Genomic DNA, 24,156 nt, shown 5'->3' on the forward strand with positions numbered 1-24,156 from the left:
GTCTCGATTTCTGATCTTCTGTCGCTGGGCCCTGTCGCATTGTCATTGGCCTCCGCACCCCGTCCCCAGCCCGTTGGTTACCCCAGGCGCTGTGAACAATAGGGTACGGTGTGACCTGGCACACATCAGCCAGCCCCTCGTTCTCGGCCGATACCGCGGTGTGAGCAGTCGGTGTCAGCTTTCGGGAGAGGAGGAGCCCGGTGGCACCCCGCGCCCGACCCCCGCCCCAGACTATTTTAGTTAGGCGGCCGCTCCGATTTGTTTACGCGGCTCCGTCGGCTGACTTGGGAGTCACGAGGTTGTCACCGACAGAGTTGGTGCTGTGTAATCGCTGCCCTGAGTGAGATACGCAGTGCAGACGCGTACAGACGCTGCTGGTGCTGAAACATGAGCAGCGCGGCCGATGGAAGTGGGGAGGGCAAGTGCGGAGACCAGTGCAAGGACTCGAGGCGCGGCCTCGTGATGCAGGTGGGACCGGGTCAGGGTGGCGCCTGCCGGGTCTAGAGAGGAAGTAACACGTGTCACGTTATACTGTACACATACATCGTCATTAAATGTGCATAGCTTACCCATTTTTACATAACAAAAATGTTTCATTGTGAAAATTGATCAGTGTGTTGCTTAGCCGTAAAGCTGCGCTATTCGACAGTCACTCCTGGCTTACGAGTACGTCTTCCCGGACGTGTGTATAGAATGTTGCGAAAGTTGGCGACTGACTCAAGCTTGATCTCGTCTTATACGCGATGTTTCAGATGTGATAGGCATTTTCTTATCATTGTAGCAGCGTGCATAAATCACATTATTCTCACTCACTGAGTATATGTCATATTATTCTATCATAGTACTCATGCATCACTCTGTGTCCTGGCTCAGATGAGTGAGCGCCGTGTCGTTTTGCCGACAGGTTGTGACTGCGCTGTCCCTCTCCATGACCGGGTTCAGCATAGGCGGCAGCCTGGCGTTCACGGGCGTGTTCACAGAGCAGATGACGGCCGACCAGGGTGTCCTGCCGCTCACCCGCTCGCAGATCTCCTGGGTGGCCTCCGGTTACGCCATCGGCAACACGCTGGGCTGTCTGGTGTCCAGCTACGTCAACCCGCGGCTGGGCACCATCCGCCTCGTGCAGCTGTGCGCACCGGCCCTGGCCGGCGGCTGGCTGCTGCTGGCTCTGGGAGGCGATTTTTGGACCATGTAGCTGTGGGCATTGTCTTTGGGCCCACCATCACATATATTGGTGAAATCTCGTCAGTAAACATTCGCGGAGTGCTTGCATTGTTCTTCAACCTAATGTTAAGTTTTGGTATGCTCATTACTTTCTTGTGTGGCTGGAAGCTTGGCTGGCGACATACGTGTCTAGTAGTGGGCATCGGGCCCGTCGTTGTAATGTTCCTAGTCTCGCTCATGCTTCCTCGCTCCGCCAAATGGCTCATCTCAAAAGGGCATCCGGTGGAGGAGGCACAACGCTCGCTCCGTTTCTACCATGGCAAGGACTATGACGTCGATCAGCAGATACAGAAAATCAGGGAGTCGCTCGGAGAGGAACACCGGCACGACGCGTCTCTGTTCGAGGTGCTGCAACTTCTCAGACACAGACACTATCTGGTGCCCTTCTGTCTGATGCTCTGCATGTACGTACTGTTTGTGTTTTCCGGAGGATTTACCACAGCGTCATTCGCTCCGGTAGTTTTCAAAGATGTTGGTGGCTTCAGCAACCCGTACATCGGGTCGATCTTGGTGGGCGCCCTCAGAGTGATAACTTCCATCATGATGAGCTACATCGTGCAAAAGAGCGAGCGCAGAACGTCACTGATGATTAACGGCGTGGTTGGCGGCGCGGCCTGCCTCGTCAGCGGCTTCTTCTTCCACTACAGCGCCGCGCTGGCCGACTATGCCTGGGTGCAGCTGGTCTCAGTGCTGGTGATCGTGAGCGCCATGTCGCTGGGAATCGCGCCGCTGACCAACCTTCTGCTGACCGAGCTGCTGCCCAACGCCATCCGCGCCGAGGCCGGAGGGATCCTGCTGACCTTCTTTGGCACCATCAACTTCATCATGGTGTACACCTTCCCGCTCGCCGTCGCCGCTGTGGATATGTCAGGTGTTTATTGGTTTTTCACTGTTATGCACTTCTTGTTGTTTGTTTTTGCTAAGGTGTGCTTACCTCATACACGTGGAAAGTCCATAGAGGAAGTGCAGAAAATGTTTGTAAAGAACGTTACCAACTGTGCCAGTGATCCAATCCATGTGCACCTTAAGGACAAGCGAGGGAGTTTGACTTACCAGACATTCCCTATTCATGATTCAGATTCTGCCAAGCAGTCTGGGTCTCCGTAAGGTTGTTCACTAACTTTTACTTCGTAAGTGAAGTAAAATTACACGTGTATCGGTAACTCTTCGCATGATAAATGCTGAAGGGTTGTGTTGCCTTAACTCAAATAGCGCTTTTTGTAGCAGCCCTTATAAATGTAGCGCTATGGCTGCAAAAAGCGAAGTTATATTTCGCTGTGCTGTTTCACGGTGTCTTATGTTGTGGTCGAGTGTGATGACATAGGATGATTGTTAATAACCTTTTCCTCGAATAATGAAATGTTTAAATGTCGAAAAGGTATATGATTTGGGTATGTTTGCTAATTGCTTGTCTGATGATGCCCTATGGACGAAAATTCACTGAACTATATATCACTTTCGTCATAGCATTTTATTATTCGAGGAAAAGGTCATTAACAATCATTCTAAAATATTAAAACAAGATGTTCCTCGCGAGAGCACTCAACAACATATCTTCGGTGATGACATAGATATCGTATGATGCATATAGTGTCAATGCATAAGAAACTAAATATTCCCGCCTGTAACACCAATATGCTGTGTACCAAAGTGTATGTGCGTGCGCCGTGCAGGCCGATAACGTTTTACTATGAGGCCAACCGATAGGTAGGTATGCATTTTGATGTGGTTTCATTGCTGAGCGTCATCGTCCGCATAGTTGGTAGAATCACTGGTACCTATGTTTTCAATATACAGTGCAAAAATTACGGTCCCTGTTTGAAAATTAAGAATTCCTGCATTTCAACCAAGTATGTGCATAAACTCTTCTTATCTTATAGCTAGGTAATTTATGTTATGACTTTAGTCCAGCATATGACCGACATTGACAATAAAAGTAATTTCATGGTCTGATAATGACAAGTTGCTTGGTTAATGCTTCTCAGCAAATGAAATCCCAATCAACTGATTTATTTGGTCTAATATGTGTTCACCAAAAATTGAGACAAAGTTTAGCAGACTGTATCATCGGTAAAAATGTACCGATTTAAACAACCGAGGCATTATTGTAAAGCTGTAAAGCCCATTGCACCTGCTGCAAGCTGTAGATCGTCAACAAATTTGTCTGATCCCCATAGGTCTCTTTTTGGACATTTGCTTGGAAGTGTTTTCACATGCTCTGGTACCAGTGGACCGTGAATTTGGCCAATTCATGGCGGTAACGAGCTACCAGTTGATATTTTCTTTGAAATCTAAAGACACCAACAAACGTTATAGCTTTCGGCAAAACACATTTCATACTCATTTCTTAACCCTCGCATGTGTAGGGGGGGTCGGATGGACCCCCCCATGGTTTTTCGCGAATAACTCGCGTAAAAAGCGGCCGATCGCGACGAAACTTTTAGTACCCTCGCATTGATCAATTTTACACCTACCCTGAAAATTTCATGACCCTGACCCCAATGACCTTTGACCTGTGACCCCTTTTCCGAGACCATGTTTGGCCGGAATCGCGATTCCGCGTATGTCGGCTCGCAATAGCCGCGCGTTTGCAAGCTTTTCGTGGTTTCAAACGTTCAAACATGTGATTTGATGCTGCTCCCATGCATTAGGGTGGGTGTCAAGGTCACCTGAAGGTCAGTTCAGGTCACTGACCTTTGGTGACCTCGGGTGACCTCGGTTCACTTTTTCGAGTTTTACATGTTTCTAGGCTAGTTTTTGGAGCTGAATTCGAATTTAGCAACCATTTAAACATTTACGAAGTAGTTTTGATGCCTTCGTAACATGTTACGAAGCTGTCAGAGGCGGTTGACACGTACTACGAATACCCGTCACAACCCCTACTGGTTGACCTGACCTGACCTGACCCGACCTGGTCTAAATGCTTAAAGACATCATCTGTGATCAACACTAACACGATATTCGTGATCAGCACCCCGAATAACCCCTTAGCAGCCACACTTTACGTCTTTCTAATAGGTCCCGATTTTCTCAAAAAGCTGAAACTCTGCTTGAGGCTCATGATGAATAATAATAATATAAGAATAACCAGTAACCTCATAATATAAATCAGAAATAGGAGCCAAAAGGTTATATTTAAAGTTATCGAATATTTCGCTCCTGGAGCTTCGTCAGCGGTAATTATCGCTGACGAAGCTCCAGGAGCGAAATATTCGATAACTTTAAATATAACCTTTTGGCTCCTATTTCTGATTTATATTCTGAGGTTACTGGTTATTCTTATATTATTATTATTAGGTCCCGATTTTCCCGACTTTGGGTCATTGACCTGACCTGGAAGGTCAACCAATGACCTAGGACCTTAAAATTGGGTATCATCGGCTTCCTCTCGTCACGGGCAACACGCTCGTTTTTTCCGCGAAGCTCTAGCTCGATCAGGGGCCAAACGGCAAGGGGGGGTCCAACCGACCCCCCCCCCCCCCCCTACACATTAGAAGCTGGAAAACGCCGCACACATGCGAGGGTTAAATTTCAGGCGTGGCGAACGGCTTATTTGGCCTCGTTACAATTTACGAATGGAATTTTTACATCGGCCGGGGTGCGTAAGGCGCCCCTTGGTTAGTGTGCTGGAGCGAGGTCGGACCAGAAGATCACCTTTTGGTTACATATGTTGTTCTGCATGAACCTCTAGTACTAAATAATACATTTGGCTCCGAAAGTATCATATTATATGGACCAGCCTGGAGGAATGAAGTCGAACTGATGATATGTTCTGAAATAACACATAGGTACACCATAGCATTCAGCGTTAGTTTGCATACCGACATGTAAATGGACGTTAGCTCTTACGTTATCGATAGCATCACTACAGAACACTCCATTGTCTAGCTAATTGTCGCCCTTTAACTAAAAATATAATTTTTATTCCTTAAATAGTTCGACCTTGTTATGAAATTTTTGGCATTTCTTGACCATTGCATATTTACGTCTATTGCCTATTGCTGTTCCCAGTCGCTTCGAGAAATCATTTACGCCGTTTGTTACTCAGCCTAGCCTCAGGTGTGTTATATCTTCTTCGTGTTGGTACAGCTGATACCTTACTGATCAGCAGCATTGCGCCGTGACGTGCCAAAAAGCCGCTCCACGTGCATTTTCGGGGCCCCGACCCTTCCTCAGGTCAATATTTTCACAATTACACCACTTTCCCAAACCCACATAGAACTTTCTTTCCACCATGCGGTATGTATGTAACTAAGTTCGACATTGTAAGTTTTCATTAGGTATTTGTACGTGCGAGACTCTCCTATTGACGCACTATTTTGGGAAAGTCTGCCAATGGGCTTTTGGTGGTCCTTATTTAAAGCGACCTCCTACGCGACCGTTTTAATTATATCCGTAACATTTTATGCTCGATATGATGAGAAAAGTTCCTTTTATCTCTATGGTAAGTTACACCGAAATAGCTTGCTTCGCTTTTGATGTGTAGTTATTCAAAGTTTGTGTCAATTTTTAGTGAACACCTTATCGCTATAAATAATCTGCTCGGCGTGCCAGCAATGCCTTGACGTTTCTCTCTGCTGCAGTTTATTCTGCCTGGAAGCCAGCAGCGAGGTCGCACCTGAGGCCCCACGTGAGGCCGCATGTGAGAGCTCTGAACGGAACAGAAACGTGCTGTCACATAGACGTGCAATGAATCTGAAGGTATGTTCTTTCTTGTCCAGATAAGCGGGTTACGTAAGACCATATGATCAGAGCAGATCAGCCATGGGACGCAATTCCATAGAAATATCTTTTGTACCTTTCCGCTCGTTGGAGTTTCAAGGTTTCATTTCTGTCACCTGGCTGCGAAAATCGTTAATTAGTCTCAGCAGCTACAAATATCTCAAGTATTTTTAGGACACCTGCATCAAACGTAGGTAATATGCGCAGCATTTCTTTTTTAGTCTTACTATGGTATAATGTGGATTGGGGATAGTTCGTCAAAATCCTGTCAAAATGTGTCTATTTATTTCATGACAAGCAGCAGGTCATTATTGCCCAGTAGTTACAGTCTGGCCAACATCATCATCTTTCTCAAACATCTTTTGAATCTCTTCAATGGTCTTTCCACGTGTTTGAGGCACGAAAAATTTAGCAAAAACGAGCATAGCCACGTGCATGGCTGCAAAGAACCAGTACACTCCAGGCATACCGAGCAGAGCGATCAGCGCTGGGAAGGCGTACAGCATGCCAAAGTTGACCACGGCCGCCAGCAGCAGCACTATGCCCCCGAGCTCGGCGCGCACCGCGTTGGGCAGCAGCTCGGCCAGCAACACATTGGTGAGGACGCCGATGCCGAACGACATGGCGCCCACGATCACCAGAATCGACACCAGAGACACCCAGGCGTAGTCGGCCAGCGCGGCGCTGTAGAACAGGAAACAGCCGGCCACGACACAGGCCGCGCCGCCGACAGCGCCGTTCGTCATCATCAGGGTACTCCGCTCGCATTTGGACATCACGGGGCTGGTCAGGACAGAGGCGGTCACTCTTAGGACACCCACAAAGATTGAGCCCATGTACGGGTTATCGATCGCCCCGACCTGTTTGAACACCACTGGAGCAAAGGCGGCTGTTGTGAATCCACCAGAGCTCATGAAAAATATAAACGATACAAGAACAATGCAGAATGGCTGCGAGTATCGTCTGTGTTTCAGTAATTTCAAAACGTCGAGTAGCGACGCGTCACACTTGTGCTGATCTCCGAGCGAATCTCTAATAGAACGGATTTCCTTATCCACATCGTAATCATGACCATGGTAAAAACGGAGCGAGCGTTGTGCCTCCTCCACCGGATGCCCTTTTGAGATGAGCCATTTGGCGGAGCGAGGAAGCATGAGTGTGACCAGAAACATCACAACGACAGGTCCGATGCCCACAACTAGACATGTATGTCGCCAGTCAAGCTGCCATCCGCATAAGAAAATGGCGAGCATACCGGCACTAATCATCACGTTCAAGAACACTGAGAGTGCTCCGCGAACGTTGACAGACGATATTTCACCGATATGTGTGATGGTGGGTCCGAAGGCGGTCCCCACGCCGATACCGGTCAGCGCGCGGCCGGCCAGCATTGTCCAGAAGCTGTTGCCGAGCGCCAGCAGCAGCCAGCCGCCGGCCAGGACCGGGGCGCACAGCTGCACGAGGCGGATGGTGCCCAGCCGCGGGTTGGCGTAGCTGGACAGCAGGAAGCCCGGGATGTTGCCGATGGCGTACGCAGAGGCCACCCAGGAGATCTGCGACCGGCTCAGTGCGGGTCGCGCGTCAGCAGATGTCATCTGCTCGGCGAATATGCCAGAAAAGGACATGCACGCGCCGATATTGAAGCCGACCACGGAGAGAGCCAGAGCGGTCGCCACCTGCCGACAGAGAAACACAGAGCGGTCACCACCTGCCGACAGAGAAACACAGAGCGGTCACAATCTGCCGACAGAAAACACAGAGCGGTCACCACCTGCCGACAGAGAAACATAGAGCGGTCACCACCTGCCGACAGAGAAACACAGAGCGGTCACTCACAACCTGCCGACAGAAAAACCCAGAGCGGTCACAGCCTGCCGACAGAAAAACACAGAGCGGTCACAACCTGCCGACAGAGAAACACAGAGCGGTCACTCACAACCTGCCGACAGAAAAACACAGAGCGGTCACAGCCTGCCGACAGAGAAACACAGAGCGGTCACCACCTGCCGACAGAGAAACACAGAGCGGTCACTCACAGCCTGCCGACAGAAAAACACAGAGCGGTCACAGCCTGCCGACAGAGAAACACAGAGCGGTCACCACCTGCCGACAGAGAAACACAGAGCGGTCACCAACTGCCGACAGAAAAACACAGAGCGGTCACTAACTGCCGACAGTGGAGGTAGAACAGGGCGGTCACAGCCTGCCGACAGTGGAGGTAGAACAGGGCGGTCACAGCCTGCCGACAGTGGAGGTAGAACAGGGCGGTCACAGCCTGCCGACAGTGGAGGTAGAACAGGGCGGTCATCGACAGGGGAACGGGGGAACAGACTCAGAGCAGTCAACACCTGCCGCAGAGGAGAACAGAGCGGTCAACTACAGAGGAACATAGCAGTCAGCAGAGGCGGATCCAGCTCAGAGTTTTTTGGGGGGCAAACCATAACAATTTATCGATTCTTTCCATGCCTCGTCCATAGGCGTAATGTTAAAATTATGCCGTTTGGGAGGGGCAAATGCCCATCCCCCCCCCCCTGGATCCGCCACTGGCAGTCAGCGACAGGGGAACAGAGTGGTCACCGACAGGGGTACAGAACGGTCACCGGCAGGCGAACAGAGCGGTCACCGACAGGGGAACAGAGCGGTCACCGACAGGCAAACAGGGGAACAGAGCGGTCACCACCCGTCGGCAGAGGAGCAGAATAATCACCTACAGAGGATTATAAATCGCTGGCTCATGACTCGAGCTCAACTTAATCAGCAGTCATAATGGCGGATGAGCTGGTGTACAATGCAGTACAGTAAAATGCAATGCAATACAATACATACAGTAAGTATTGATTAGATAACATTGAGTCTAATAGATTAGGTACATGAAATGGCCGAATGATCCCACCTGGGCCCAGTTTCACCAAGTGGGGTAATTTCGGCATGGGGTAGATTTCCATTCTACCCCATGGGATAGAATCCAGTTTCACCAGCTCAAACTACCCCCATGGGGTAGTTTCGGCATCTCTTGTGAATGTTTGCTAAGCAAGCAGCATCAGCAAAACAACGGAACGTTTTGATTGGTCGAGAATTTCATTTCACGACGGCGTGAAATGAAGAACACATTCGATTTGGCTTCTTGTATTTGTCTACCAATCACCTTGGTAACGATGGCACCATGGCACCTCAGTTTCCAAGATTCACAACTTTATTGAGAAAGGAATGCAATGCACAACCGCGAATCTTGATGGATAGGTTACATTATCGAATATCTATTTATCTAGTTTTAATATCGAATAGTATCGAATATTTTAATATTAATTAGTGTTTTAGTAAATTAGATGCTTAGATTAGATGTTTAGATTAGATATTTAAGATTAGATTAGATGTTAAATTAGATTAGATGTTTAGTGTTTTATAATTAGAATGTTTTAGTAAATTAGTGCATGTTTTAGTATCGAATACACCTTGCTTGGTATTTTTGACGACTTTTAACTACGAATCTTTTGCACCAGATGCTTTTTATTTCTAGTGTGCATTACAAAATACATACATTACAGATGCACGGCACATAACGCAACTTAAAGGGACTATCCCACCTTCTAAAATGTTGTTAAAACCAGTTAAATTGTGCCCGACTTTATAGATTGGATGACCAGGAACACGGTTCTGGCATTTATTTTTCATTAAACATCTTAGGCTTCCCATATTCCAAACACAAACTTTTAAATATGTGACGTCACAGCCCAAAATTACCTCCTTCCCCAGGCCACATTACTGTCATAAAGCTGATTCTTTTTACTCTGTAGGCACCACAACAAAGTTCAGACCAAGTTTTAAGCGATTTTTCAACGAAAAAACCCATTTAAATCAGAATGACTAAACGAGGTGACGTCACACTAACGGTCGCTCCATGTTGAAGATAGGGCCTTGCACAAGGCCCATTTTCAAATGAAGGGAACGAATTTCTTCAACACCAAGAGGCCGCGGGGGTTGCAACCTAGATAGATAGTGGTTTCTGAACCTCGCCGCAAACTTGGCTATCTCAACTCAAACCCCATGTTAAAGGTGGGATAGTCCCTTTAATTGAGATATGCACAACAGCGACAAAAAAAAAATAGATATGGAAAGTATCGAATCCACTTGGCCTGGTATTGTTAACAACTGCTTCTTACGAATTTCGTGCACCATATGCTTTTTATTTCTAATGAGAATTACCTAGGTATGCACGACACATCCTCTTGCTGATTTAGGTACGGCATTTTATATTGATTTCAGTTGTTAGCGTCTTGACATTTGCTGGATATTTGCACATTGACCGTAATACATAGATGCCTCAAATCAAGGCTCAAATGATAATTTGAATAGATCACACAAGTACTTGGATCATTTCAACAAGACGCAGCATGTAACCACCGTGAAAAATGTGCATTTTTATTGTTTATATTTCAAGGCTTCCTCATCCGGTATTCAAGGTCACTGTTGAAGAAAACCTTTAATAGTTAAAAAAGTAAAATTCCTGGCATTCAGCTATGGGCGACATCTATGTATAATGCTTCTTTTGGTGTTGTAGATCACAAGCATGGTGGCGCAGGCTACATGCAGTAAAATACTTGGATGAAATTTGAAGTAGGTATGCTATGAATAATGCGTACTCAAACGTGACAGGTGATTGGACTTCAATAAATTATGTTCTTATTACTATTTTACTGTCAATTCTTGCTCACAATCGGTATCATATTCACAGATTACCCCACGAATGTCTGCCGTAATTTTGGTCGGATATTTGGGGTAGAACCGACGATAATCAGCTGATTGATTGGCTTGTTCAGTTGCTCACGGACCGTGAGCATCTGTTTGCATGGCAAATTTGGGGTAAAATAAGAACTACTCCATGGGGTAGTTTGGAAGTGGCCAATCAGAACCTACCCCATTTGGTGAAACTGGTTTGGGGTAGTTTCGCCGAAACTACCCCAAACAGAGCTTGGTGAAACTGGGCCCTGCAGAAGCAGTCCTCGTTTGGTGTCCTCTGATTTGTTTCTTCCGTCAGCATCATCACCGGCCATCCTCAATTTGTGCTTCTTCGTCCCACTATGTATTCTGAAAACGAAGTAAGCGCTTAAAGCTGGATTATTTCTAAAAGATCGCATTGATTTGTTAACAATGAGCTCGTTTTCCATTAGGCCAGGCCTAGCTATTAATTTATCAACCCGCACCCTGGTGGGAGGTGTTTGAACACCCCCCCCCCCCTCTGTTTTTCGCGAATATCTCAAAGCGCCGCCGTTTTAGGCACATCTTATCATGCATCAATTCTACAAATGCTGTGAAAATTTCAGACCAAGGTCATTCAAGGTCAGGTCAACAAGTCACTTGAAGTGACCTCACCTCATCAAAAGTTTCAATGTCTGCCATAGCTACACTGAGTGACCGACGCTTTGAAACTTTCAACGATTGCTAAGAGCAATAGCATGTACAAAATGTATCCCTCAGAATTTTGATATCGATGACCTAAGGTCAGGTCAATTTTGCGACCTCCCCATTATAGGTAAGTCAAAGGGAGAAAACTGAAATGCGCCGCTTTTGGACGAAAACCATTATAAATACTCCCAAACACTGAATTACAAGTAACCTAGACACTCTGAACATGAAAATGGTGTCCGTGACCCCCGTATAAGCCCCTGAGGTCATCTCAGATTGATACCCGATTTTAAGGTCCTAGGTCAACCGGTGACCTCTGAGTTCAGGTCAAGTGCCCCAAGGTACGGTTCCGTTTTTTGATGAATAACTTCGCAAAATACGGCCGCAGAGCCGCGATTTTGGCAGCACCGTGTTCGTCTCGCTCAGGCGCGTCGAATTATATACTATTTGTTTGGGTGAGGTCAGCTTAGGGTGTTGATTTTGTTGGTCGCGGTCAGGTCAGCGACCCCCCCCCCCAGGTCACGAAATTGGTCGAAGGAGGTCATAATGCATATCATTCGATTTGGCAGGTCTTCCTGAGTCCACATTGGCGGCTTTCCCAACTCGCTAGCTCAATTTGATCGGGAGTTAAGACAGACAGACAGACAGATAAAACTTTATCCCAGACCACACTGTCCATAAAAACCCTTCACGTCATAAAGACACACACAAACACACATGCTAAAAAAGAGACACACTGCAGCCTACGCGTTATTGACGAAAAACTAATATGACCCTAATGACGTCATAAATGACGTCACGCAAGGTCAACATTGCAAACGTGACGCATCTAACCTTGCAAGGAGTGCATGAAATCACGATTCTGTGTGCATGAGATAGTTGGAGATCGTTCCCGGCGCCAAAAAAAGCAGTTTTCATTTTTCCCCAGTGACTTATGTATAATGGTGAGGTCACGAAAATGACCTGGCCTCATATGACGTTTAGGAAAAATCCGAGATATACAAGCTGTGATACTCGTAATGGATACTAGATCCTGCAAGTTTCATCTCCCTGTGAAAGCTCCTCTGGCAGTGAGGGCGTTGCGAAGTTGCGACATCAGAAGACCATGCAGAGGTTCACTTTTGACGTCATAGGTCATATGACGTTTAGGAAAAATCCGAGATATACAAGCTGTGATACTCGTAATGGATACTAGATCCTGCAAGTTTCATCTCCCTGTGAAAGCTCCTCTAGCAGTGAGGGCGTTGCGAAGTTGCGACATCAGAAGACCATGCAGAGGTTCACTTTTGACGTCATAGGTCAGTGACCTGACCTGACCGGAAAATGCGGTTGGTGTCAAAAGATCCGGCTTGAATCAAAGGTCAAATATGCTAATTCTCAGCTCTCTATCGCCAGCATGTTTAGAGCTATCGCGAAAAAGACCCTATGGGGGGGCGGCACCCGCCCCCCCCCCCCCCCTCGGCCGGCGAGGGTTAAATTCGATAACCTGCTGCCTGGTTAGAAGCAGTGAAAAACTATTTGCTATATGTCGGTGCCACGGACTCTCAGATAGTCGTCTATCAGAGTGTTTTGCTGGTACAGTAATCGGTATGCCAATTGCTACGTGCCCGTCTGGTCGGTACTGAGCGCGATGTGCCCCGCCCGGTAACTAGCAGGCCGCTGTGTCGCGCGCTCAGTGGCCTTGACGAAGTCATGTCGGCGGCCATGACTCTCACTGCACGTCCCGCTGCCGTTTAAGGCGGCTGGGAGATGTTAGACTAGTGACCGCATCAATAACAATCAACAGATAAGAAGATATTCAACAAAAACGCTTTTATGGATATACATAATAATGTATTAAAAGCTCACATTTGTGAGCAGGTATGTGTTCTCCATGCCCCACTGTCTTTCTAATTCGAATCCATTTTAATTTGAAGCAAATGTTCTTCCTTCGTCAGTTGATATGTTTTTATGCATAACTGTCATTTTTCTCATCAAGTTTAGATTCAATTGTCAGTCAGTCATGTAATCCTATTACCAGTATAGCGCCTTTTGGGGCGACTAACGGAGCGAGCGAGAGGGTGAGCCTTGCACGTGCGAAATTTCGAGGGGGTACCTCCAGCTGACTTGTGCACGGCACCCTACTAACCGGTCTCTAGCGATGTGCCAAATTTGAGCACAATCGGCCCAGCCGTTCTCGAGATCTGGAAGCGGCACCCTGCACGTGCGCACGTGCAAAATGGGTCCCAACTGACTTTTGCACGGCACCCTACTAACCGGTCCCTAACCATGTACCAAATTTGAGCGCCATCGGTCCAGCCGTTCTCGAGATCTGGAAACGACCCCTGCACGTGCGCACGTGCAGCAGCACCCCAACTCTGGCACATGGATATGCAGTGCCTAGTGGGTGCCTACCTACATGCCAACTTTCAGCGCAATCGGCCGAGTAGTTACCGAGATATTGCAACAATTACAAAAGTGACACCTCTTCGTTTTGCACGTGGCACGTGCATAAGGGGTCACCCACATGCATCGGGAATAGTCCAATACTTGGTAGAAGGAATGAAGCTACCCCACAAAAATTACCGCATGTAAATCGGTCAAGTGGTTGCTGAGATATAAGCCTCGCAAAAGCGTGACCACGGCCGGCCGGCCGGCCGGCCGGCCGGCCGCTCATACTCAGAAATTTCCGTTATTCTACGTAAGACTCCGCTCGCTTCGCTCGCTCCGTAATCAGCATAAAAACAGGGGCCGAGCACAGTCATCTCTGAGAAGTCTGTGGCCGCGATGAGACTCATAGCTCGCTAATTTTTTCATAGCATGCCCGCTTCCAACGCTTATGAATTGACGATTCGTTTTCATTGACATTGGATGGGTTAACCCTCGCGGGCCGAGGGGGTGGGGCGGATGCCGATCCCCGTAGTTTTTTTTTGCGATAGCTCCGAACACGCCGGCGATAGAGAGCTAAGACTTGGCATACCTGAACTTTGATTCAAGCCAGATCTTTGGACACCAACCGCATTTTCGGTCAGGTCAAGTCACTGACCTATGACGTCAAGTGAACCTCTGCACGGTCTTCAGATATCACAACTTCGCAACGCCCTCACTGCCAGATGATCTTTCACAGGGAAATGAAACCTACAAGACCTAGTAACCATTGAGTGTCTCACAACTTGTATATCTCAGATTTTCCCTAAAGGTCATATGAGGTCAGGTCATCTTCGTGACCTCACCATTGGCATTATAAGTCAATGGGGAAACATGAAAACTGCTATTCTGGCGCCGGGAACGATCTTCAACTATCTCAAGCACACAGAATCGTGATTTCACGCACTCTTTGCAAGGTTCGATGCGTCACTTTTGCAATGATGACCTTGCGTGACGTCATTTATGACGTCATTAGGCTCATATTAGTTTTTCGTCAATTACTTCCGATCAAATTGAGCCAGCGAGTCGGGAAAGCCACCAATGGACTCAGGAAGATCTGCCGAATCGAATGACATGTGATATGACCTCCTTCAACCAAGTTCGTGACCTGACCGTGACCCGAGGTCAACACCCTAAATTGACCTCACCCAAACAAAAAGTATATATCATTCGACGCGCCTGAGCGAGGCAAACACGATGCTGCCAAAATCGCGTCTCTGCGGCCGTTTTTGGCGAAGTTATTCACCAAAAACGGAGCCGTACCATAAGGCACTTGACCTGACCTCAGAGGTCACTGGTTGACCTAGCACCTTAAAATTGGTTATCAATTCCTGTTAACCTACGGCAGCGGTCATTGCGGTTCAGTTTACATATAATTCTTAAAGATAAAGAGGTATATTAGCGTAACTAATAATAATACATTATAAATGTTAAAGATATAATTTGTCGAGCATGCTCGTAAGCAGAAAGACTATATCGTGAATTATAATTAACCCTCGCCCGCACATGCCATTTTCCCATCCTAGAACGCACATGGGGGGGGGGGGTGGTTGCCACCCCCCGCGCCATTTCGTTCCTGTTGGAGATAGAGCTTAGCGGTAAGACCAAAAAGATTCTTTGGGAAGAGACGAATCCAATGATACCCAGTTTTACCTTCACAGGTCAGTCATTGACCTTCCAGGTGAGGTCAAACTAAAAAATGTTGCTGTTTTGGGTCACCGTTGGATATCAAGTGCGCTGCTTATCAAATACCGATGACGATGCTGTTTTCTGGTGCCAAGCCAACTAGAACCTCTTTGTCACACTACCCGACCAGAATTTTGCTGCTGAGGTCATTTCAGGTCAAGTTAGGTCAAGGTCAATTATATGTGTTTGTATGTCTGTGTGTGTCTGTGTGTATACTGATGTGTGCACCGATTGTTTTTGGGTCCATATGACATGAAATGATGATCTGAGAAGCTTTTACCAAAAATGCAGTCAAAAAATTCACAAAAAGTCAATTCAGCTTGCCTAAAACGCTATTATCTTAGATGACCTAGGTTGACCTTGACCCTGACCTTGACCCCTGTACATCGTCGAACAACATGTTCCATGATAGGTGGGAGGTAAGACTGGCAAAAAAGGCCGAAATCAGGGTGTCAAAAGCTCACAAGGCCCATGGCAAACGCAAGATGTTGAGAATTGGCCATTTGGGTCATGACATGACCTGAAAAACAAGGTCATATCTCCGAAACCAAAAATCACAGAAACTTGAAATTTTCAGTGGACATCAAGAAAGGATAGAGGAGCAGCTATACGAAAAATCAGCCTTCTAGCTCTAAAAATGTTGAGTGCAAAGCAGAAAGACTACCTGGGGGGGTGGCAACCCCCCCCCCCCCCATGTGCGGGCGAGAGTTAAAGCAGAAAAATACGATGCACATTTTGCCTCTCCAGCCATAAACGAATGGGCCACCTTCGCAGACCGTCCAGGCCAGGCCAAGAAAGCGGCGCTGCGCCACCCACCTCTGAGCTTCCTCACCTGTGCCTCCTGGTGTCCTCGCTGGCGCCCGGTTCACCACTCACTGAACAGCGACCGAGATATGCAGAAGAGCCACCGCGGTGGCACCGGGACGGCCGGTGCAAGCCTAATGTGGTGAATGCTGTGCAGGCTGCCGCCTCATGATAAAAACAGACAGCCTGTTAGAAGTCAGAGATTACTGCTGTGTCCTTGGGAGGGACTCTGCTGATAAAACCTGTCGTCGTCGTGTATGTGTTACGGCCCGTTTGAAAACTCGGCCCGTACTAAAGTGACCATCCCACCTTAACATAAGTTTTGGGATGAGATAGCCAAAATTGGTTCCCTGACATGCACTTACCGGTTTGAGCACTCACAACATCGAGCAATGCCTCAAGTCGAAAATATATAATTTCAAAGTTGCAGCACCTTGGATTCAGAGGGGCTAATGCATTAGAATGCCCCCTCTGAATGTGTGACATCAGCGCAGATCTAACGAAGTTTTAAATATTTTGCTAAAACGTTTGGTAGCACGCGGTGGTACAAAAAAAGGGTGACAAAACTGGTACATATACATAGACCCGGGAACAGGGGGGCAGCGGGGGCGCTTGCCCCCCCCAACTTGAGAGCTGAGGGGGCGGCGCCCCCTCAACATTGAGGCAGCGAGAAAGGATCTTTCCTCCCTTTTGCGGACTTCTTTCCTTCTTGTTTGCTTTATACATCTAAACATTAACACACGGCATTAAGTCCTTGCCATCTGAATTGTTTCTGCTGATACAGTATCGACTATCGATTTGACAACATATTGTCATCCCTCCATGGTCATCCCGCTTTGATTTGGGTCTGACCTTGGCCATAAGTTTGGCAGGCCAGATTTTATACTGGACCATTTTGGGTCAACTTTGAGAAATATTTAACGTACAACGGTGGTAAAATCATTGCTATATGTAATGTAGGTATGTGTAACACAGTTTATCCGCTCTGGATGTGAGGAAGGGGTGTGGGGCAATGGGTGCACTGACGTGGCGCCCTCGGAAGGCCGGTATGGGAATAAAGCTCAGCGACACTAAGGGCGGTGTCGTCGGTTATCAGTAGCACCCTCAGAATCAGCGGCGTAGGGCCCCCTCAGAGCCGCCGGTAAGGGGCCTTTAGAGGCACTGGTGTGGGGCCGTCATGAAGGTGCCCGTGTGGGGCCTCAGAGCCGAGGTGCTAGTGTGATTCTCTCGGAGGCGCCGGTGAGGGTCCTTACAGGCGTTGCTGTGGGCCCTCATAGACGCTGGTATGGAGCCGTTACAGACGGGTGTGGGGCCTTTACATAGAGCTGCTAACGCAGACCCTCTACAGGCCGGCAGGGGGCTCTCAGTGACCGGCAAGGGGCCCTCAGGCCGGCAGAAGAAGTCCTGTGGGGTCCTTAGAGACCAGAATGGTACTGTCAGTCTGACAGTGTCAGACGCCAGTGGGGCCCTCAGAGTCACTGGTGTGGGGTCCTCAAAAGTCATCCGTGGGTGACCTTTAGATGCGCAGGTGTTAGCCGTTGGGTTCTCAGAGCCGCCGATATAGGGCTTTAATAGGCAGTGGTGTAGGCACTCAGAGTTGAGGGTGTGAAACCCTCAGAGACACCGGTGTGGGCCCTCATAGGCGCCGATGAGGGTCCCCACAGTTGCCGTTATGGGGCCCTCAGAAAAATAAGTGTGGGACCATCACAGGCGGGACATGCCCCTAGAACTGGCCCCTCATAGGCTGGTAAGAACTCTCAGAGGCCAGTAACGGTCCTTTGGAGACCACCGATGGGCCCTTAAAAGCCGCAAGAGGCCCTCAGAAGCCGGCGTGGGGCCCTTATGGAGATCTTAGTGTGGTTATTTAGGGCTCATGAGGTGCTCTAACGAGCTCCATGGGGCCCTTCTGAGTCGAAATATGGCCATCGTTAACCCTCAGCGGTCAACTGGCGCCGCAGGGCCCCTCGGACCCGAGAGTCCCTTTGAACCCGATGGGAGGGGGGGGTACGTATCCCCTTAGGCCCCTAGCTACGCCACTGTTTCATATGCATCATGTCAGGTATTTTGGGCTCGCCCCCCCCCCCCCAACTTGAAAATCGTTCCCGGGCCCCTGTACATATATGCTGCTTTGCGCTCAACAAGTGCCTCACTTTCAGCTGCCAAACTATTGTTTCCAAAAAAGTCGCTAGGAACAGCGGAGATCCCAAAAAGTAAACAAAAGTAAAAGTCTTGTAAACCTTGATGACTTTTTTCAAGTAAACATCTTGAAAACCAGTGAAGATTTTTCGGTGAAATTTGGTATATATTCGTTTTTGCTCTTTCTGAACCGAGCGATATCACTTTCATGCCAATTCATTGACTTTTTTGAAGGTCCCTTCCTCTAATACTGACCGTATTGATACCGTCATCTTGGTCAGTATTAATGCCTCGCCGGTCTGTAGATACGAGCCGGGTAGTTATATAGGATACCGACCGGGCAGTATCAATACAACCCACTTTTTTCCTCACGGCCATTTCAAAACTCGGGCCATTTCAAAACTAGCCAGCTTCACCTTAGTACGGCCGAATACAGGCAAAATGCACATAGTTCAGTAAAAGTCCAACCGATTTCGACAGTTCGGCATAGAGTGTCGAAATCGCCTGCACTGTTACCAAAATGTATGCACTGCCGCCTAAATTGGGCGTTAAAAGGTGTAATCTCTCTTCCATACCTCAGCAACTATTTCATAAGCCCGCAATGCATTTAATTTAATTATTGAATGTTGCGTTTGTAATACACTGGCAGATTTAAACTTGAGGTTGGGGGACTTATGGCCGATGGCTGCTCAGGCCGTCAAGGTTGCTGAGCGGGGGGAGGGGGGAGGAGGGTGAGGGTCGAGGGACAGGGTGAGGGCGATTATATTACATAAGACATACCTAGCAGAAATGAGCCCCGCGATATTTGGAAGTCATTTTCATTGATTCATGAACTTATCAATGCATAGTTGTGATTTCATTGCATAGCTCCACAGAATTGTGATTCGCGCTCGGTGAATTTCTCTAAATGCTGCTTAAACTATTCCGATCATCGGCGATAGCATGACACACTGAATCGATCACTTTTTGTTAAATATCAGTCCCGAAAACTAATCATATTACATACAGCATGTCACACTCGCTGCCTGTCGTTCTTTTGGGTAATCTCTGGTTATACTGTTTCGATGTTGTCATCGAATGGTTGTGTGCACGAGTCATGTTTGACGAACATTTACATGTGGCGTTTAATTGTTCATGGTATTGGCAGTATAATGACGTTTACCGCCTGCCTGTACGTCTGTTCTGTGATTGTATATCACTTTTTTGACCAAAAGCTGTTCGTGGTCGAAAACTCAGAAATCGTGACGTCACTAAAAGCTCAATCTCTCAAATAATTACCGAACGAATTTTTTTAATTTTGTCGCAATTAACTTCAATTAATTCCAGCTACAAATACTCAAAATCTGGCGAGCCTGCACCGTTTTCAAGCTATGGCGCGGCGAAAAAGTGGGGCGCTTAACGCCCCCTCGCCCCCCCCCCCCCCCAGCAACCTGCCACTCGTGGGTAATGCAGGGTTTGTGTTGTGCTCCAGTTTAGCCATTCATGCATAAATTTGCGGACGATGTACGGCCCTCCAGGTATTTAGTGGTTGGTTGCCAATATCACAATAAGCGATCTGCATTGATGAATACGTCTAATGGCTGTTGAAAACCATTGCCGAAAAGTGTGCACGAACCCTCTTCTCATTTCTATTGAGTCATTTTACAGGAGTGTCTCTACTCTCTGTCATTCAAAGTTATTACACCAAAAGCACATAAGGTAACAAACCACTCTTTTGCTGGAGAGCCGTACCTATACCGATGTGCAAATGGACAGACAGGTATACTATTGTATGTATTTTATATATTGTATGTACAGATAAAACAACACAGATTACTAGCGCTTCGTGTTTGTTGCTAATTGGCGCCGTAAGTTTTTGAAGAAAAAATATGTTCCACAGCTACTAGCGGTAAAAGCAATAACCCTCTTTTTGCTTTGAATTTCAGGCTATACTCCAACCCAAAAACGGCATTTTGTGTACCAGGTATATGGTGAACTTTTGAAAGCTGTTCGATTTGTGTGCCTATCAGCCTGCTGATTGCCTTTCACACGGCACTTCAGTGGCCGGCTAGTCTCCTCAGCGGGGTTTTTGGATGTGAAGCTATTTGTGCCCGTGGTCAGTGGGGTCCCGCAGAGATGAGCTCGTCCCGAAGTTTCTGGACCGATGCTATTCATCTCAGAAATGGTCGCGATGGGAATTGACACAGTGTGGAGCGACGCCGCCATCCCGGCGAGACTTGTTTCGACAGATGGGAAGCCGGCAGTCGCATCAGCGTTTGAAACGGAAAAATGGCGGCGGTTAGACTCCACTCCTGAGGCAGGGAGGAGTCAAACCGACTCAATACCATCAGGAGCTACTAGGTTTCTGGCGATGGCTAGTCATAGACCTGTGGCAAATGAAAGTACAGGGTGTCTCAAAAGTTCGCTTACAGGTACCAGCCATGCTTTTTTGTCAATGATTCTGAATCAACATGAAATTAACAGTCGAAATTTTGCATGGGCATTGGTAACAACCTTCCTCAAGTAGCTTCATTAATTTCAAGCGCATTCGACCCTTCATGAGCTCACAAAAAGGGTTCACCTCTGACCATGGATCAGGCATGAAAATGGAGGTCGCGTACTCGGGTCGGCTGAGAAACTCTCTGCTTCACGAGTAATGGGAATGGTTAGGTCGGAAATGACACATGGCAAAGTGTCGGCGAGGATGAGTACAACATGATGGTCATCTAATAAAAACGGTGGCTAAAATTTTTGAAGGATAAAACCATGCGAGACTAACAGCACTTTGAACGACCCTTGTACCGCAGCAGACTCGTGCTCCGGAAAGCAGCTGAAAATGCAGTCCTAACTATTGAAAACTGACTAGAAGCTCACAGACAGAGGTTACCCAGTTTCAAAAATTGCAGGTCATCATAAAATAAAGACAAAATATCATTTAAAATTGTTTATAATATCTATAACGCTAAATTTTGAGGGAAAATAATGCGAAAATCGTCCATGCCGAGGACAAGTGACCCTCCAAAAGTGTCAGTTAATGTAAAGTTGTATCTAACGAAGTTTCAGGAGGCAGATCTGGAGCAAATAGCTTTCTTTTACACACAAAATCCGGACAAAACCGCACGATGGACAGGTTTTGGCCGTTTACAAAGCAGAACCTCTCCTGAGGAAAACACTCCGGAACCCAGCGAAGGTCTTGGCATTGGGAATGACGAGCGTTCGGGATTTGCAAATTTTGCCAAATGTGTCTAAGAAACAGATGGCCGACACATTCTGCTACGATATGCTGCGAAAAATTTGCCCCTGGCACTTCCCATTTGTTCAGGAATGGGGTTGTTTTGAAAATGAAAATGGTGCTTGGGAGGTCCGCGCCAGTCATTCATGAAGGAGTTAGCGCCAGAGAACGGACCTACAAAATACTCACGGATGGTGTCGATGCAAGCTATCGGCTTTCAGGGAGAAGCGGATGTTGCCGGGGAGCTCGTCAAACCTAAATCCGACGCAGAAACTGCGGGGGATTCCCCTACAAGAGCTTGAAAGCTGGTAACCTTTTATCAGCCTCCGGCAGCTGACGGAGTGACGAAAATCGGTATGGGCAAATATTTTTGGAGATACAGCAAAGGGTTTGGTTTCCAACCTTCCGAATCAGTTGTCAAAGCATGCATATTTGTCTAGTGTACACACGGACACCAAAACCTTAGATTTTTGGCCGGTTCTTATATGCTTTATTGACATGGGAAATGTGTAAACGAACTTTTGAGACACCCTGTAGGTATGTGAGACGCTCCAATGAGCCATCCAATGAAAGTGTTCAAGGTAAACAGCGTATCTGTTAAAAAAATAATAATTACATTAGATTACACACCAATGCCTTTTTTCAATGATAGATAGTTTGGGATGAAGATAATGTGGTGGTTTGAAAATGTCTCTGCTTGATACAAATTTGACCTAAGCGCAAGCACATACACTACGCAATGCACACTATGCAAACGTTTAATTTCATCTGTCATGAAAAGGTGCGTGTATTTTTGTAGACTGCAAAAGAGGACAAAAGAGAAATTTGGTTAGACTTGGTCCAGTTTGATGCATTCGCCAGACGCCCCGTCATGAAAACGGCTAATAACACAACAAGCAAAAAGAGGAAAAGAAGTGAATATCCCAGGCTGCTTACACAGCAGATTTATTATCCAATTCATATAACAGGCTGCTGAATGTTGAGCCGGTATAATGCTAAAAATCATGCATATGCTCAATTCATGTAATTGTATAATGTATGTATATACATGCAGGAAAATTTCATATTATTTTGTTTTCCGGAATTGGAGGACTGAAGGCAAACTCTTGCATGCCGGCTGGGTCCCGACTGGACTGATTCGGTTCCGGGTGAATCGATTCAGTGAAGACCCGACAGTCCCGACTGGACCAACGCTCAGTCCCGACTCCAAAGCCCCGTCTGGGTCCGGCTGGACCGGCTGCCGGTCCCGGCTGGACCAGCCCCCGGCCCCGACTGCCGGCGCCGTCGCTACGGTGCCGGCGGCGGCGCGGCGCGGCCGACGGCGGCCGTTCCACCTCGCCGTCGATCGGCACACCTTCCCGGCAGTGTGTGGCCGACCGGCCGGCGGTCAGCGCGGTGAGGGCGGCGGCGGGCGGTGCAGGTGTCCCGGTGGGTCGTCACGGAGCCCCGGCAGGGGCGGCGCCGCGCGAGGTGACGGGACGGGAGTGAGGGAGGTGACGACCCCTGGTGGAACTGCGCCGCCGACTTCACGGCTTTGTCACGTCCAAGTCGCGCTGTGGGCCACAGGTGAACGGATGTAAATATTTATGGCTTCTGATGTACAACGCAAGAGACGCTGACGTTCAGCTGACTTGCAACAACGGAAGGAAGTCATAAAAGTACAACATCACTGGAAGACAGGCAAAAGGCTTCAAAATGGGCGTGACAGGTATGTGCCAATTTTCTAACCTTTTGTTAATCGAAATGGGTGCAAGTTAAACAAAAACAAAAATTTCGCAATTCTCTTACGAAGTGCTGGTGTGTTTCACCCGAGTCGCTTAATGTATAACTATAATCAAAACATTATACTCCAAACAGCTTCGCTATTTTGTTTAAAATTAACTAGATGGTCAATCATTCGTCCAAATTCATTCAAATAAGATAACGACCCGTGTCATTTGCTACCTCCAATGAAAATATGATTCCAGACGGAAAATAGCTTCACAAGCTATTTAGCTCAATGAAATATGACGGCATATCAATCGAACAGCATGTTACTGATGTCATTGAGAAAGTGAACATCGGTTGTACCTAGCGCCATTAAATAGTTACGTGTCATAATTTGCGCCCGCGGCCGGCCGAGTTCTTCAGTCCGTCAGTCTGTCGTTCTGTCAGTCTGACAGTCAGGTTGTCACTCAGTCCTACAGTCACTCTGTCGTTAGTCTGTCAGTCTGTCAATTCTGCCAGTTACGCCGCCGCTCATAGCTCAGTTCTCACGGCGCCCTGAGTGGGAGGCGGTCGTTCGGTAAGTCAGTCTTATTTGCCATTCTGTCAGTCAGTATGTCAGTCTGCCAGTCTGTCAGCCAATCTGCCGAGTCTGTCAGTAACGCCGCCGCTCAGAGCTCAGCTCCCGCAGCGCTGTGATCCGACATGAGGCCTCCCGTCTTATAGGCCGCTGTCCTGCTGGTGACTTTATTAGCCGGGTCCGCGGCACCAGCCCAGTCTGTGGGCCAGCAGCCTTGAAACCCTGACGGCACGGGAGGGAGCGGATATGGGAATGGTGGGCCCAGTCTGTGAGCCAGCCG

General features: G+C 47.7%; 2 protein-coding genes across 2 annotated transcripts; one reads left to right on the forward strand and one right to left on the reverse strand.

The window, feature by feature from the left end:
* Positions 1-387: 387 nt before the first annotated feature.
* LOC122372353 (facilitated trehalose transporter Tret1-like) lies at positions 388-3,032 on the forward strand. The gene is made up of 2 exons (XM_043349458.1): positions 388-478; positions 905-3,032. Exons 1-2 carry the CDS (start codon positions 388-390, stop codon positions 2,329-2,331), a joined length of 1,518 nt encoding a protein of 505 aa, XP_043205393.1. The 3' UTR covers positions 2,332-3,032.
* A 3,191-nt stretch (positions 3,033-6,223) lies between these two features.
* LOC122372350 (facilitated trehalose transporter Tret1-like) lies at positions 6,224-16,302 on the reverse strand. Its single transcript, XM_043349451.1, has 3 exons — positions 16,274-16,302; positions 10,932-11,031; positions 6,224-7,622 (listed from the first exon to the last, which is right to left on the reverse strand). Exons 2-3 carry the CDS (start codon positions 10,995-10,997, stop codon positions 6,255-6,257), a joined length of 1,434 nt encoding a protein of 477 aa, XP_043205386.1. The 5' UTR covers positions 10,998-11,031; positions 16,274-16,302; the 3' UTR covers positions 6,224-6,254.
* Between the last annotated feature and the right edge of the window lie 7,854 nt (positions 16,303-24,156).

Source organism: Amphibalanus amphitrite, unplaced genomic scaffold (genome assembly GCF_019059575.1).
Source record: "Amphibalanus amphitrite isolate SeventyFive unplaced genomic scaffold, NRLGWU_Aamphi_draft 001349F_arrow, whole genome shotgun sequence".
In the NCBI taxonomy this organism is placed as follows: Eukaryota; Metazoa; Arthropoda; class Thecostraca; order Balanomorpha; family Balanidae; genus Amphibalanus; species Amphibalanus amphitrite.

Bases quoted from the DNA above. Each gene is read 5' to 3' on its own strand.
- LOC122372350 (XM_043349451.1), bottom strand. From the start codon at position 10,997: ATGGCCGGTGATGATGCTGACGGAAGAAACAAATCAGAGGACACCAAA. The intron at 7,623-10,931 runs GGCCCAGTTTCA...CTCTGTCGGCAG, and splicing joins AACGAGGACTGCTTCTGCAG to GTGGCGACCGCTCTGGCTCT.
- LOC122372353 (XM_043349458.1), top strand. From the start codon at position 388: ATGAGCAGCGCGGCCGATGGAAGTGGGGAGGGCAAGTGCGGAGACCAG. The intron at 479-904 runs GTCAGGGTGGCG...TTTTGCCGACAG, and splicing joins CGTGATGCAGGTGGGACCGG to GTTGTGACTGCGCTGTCCCT.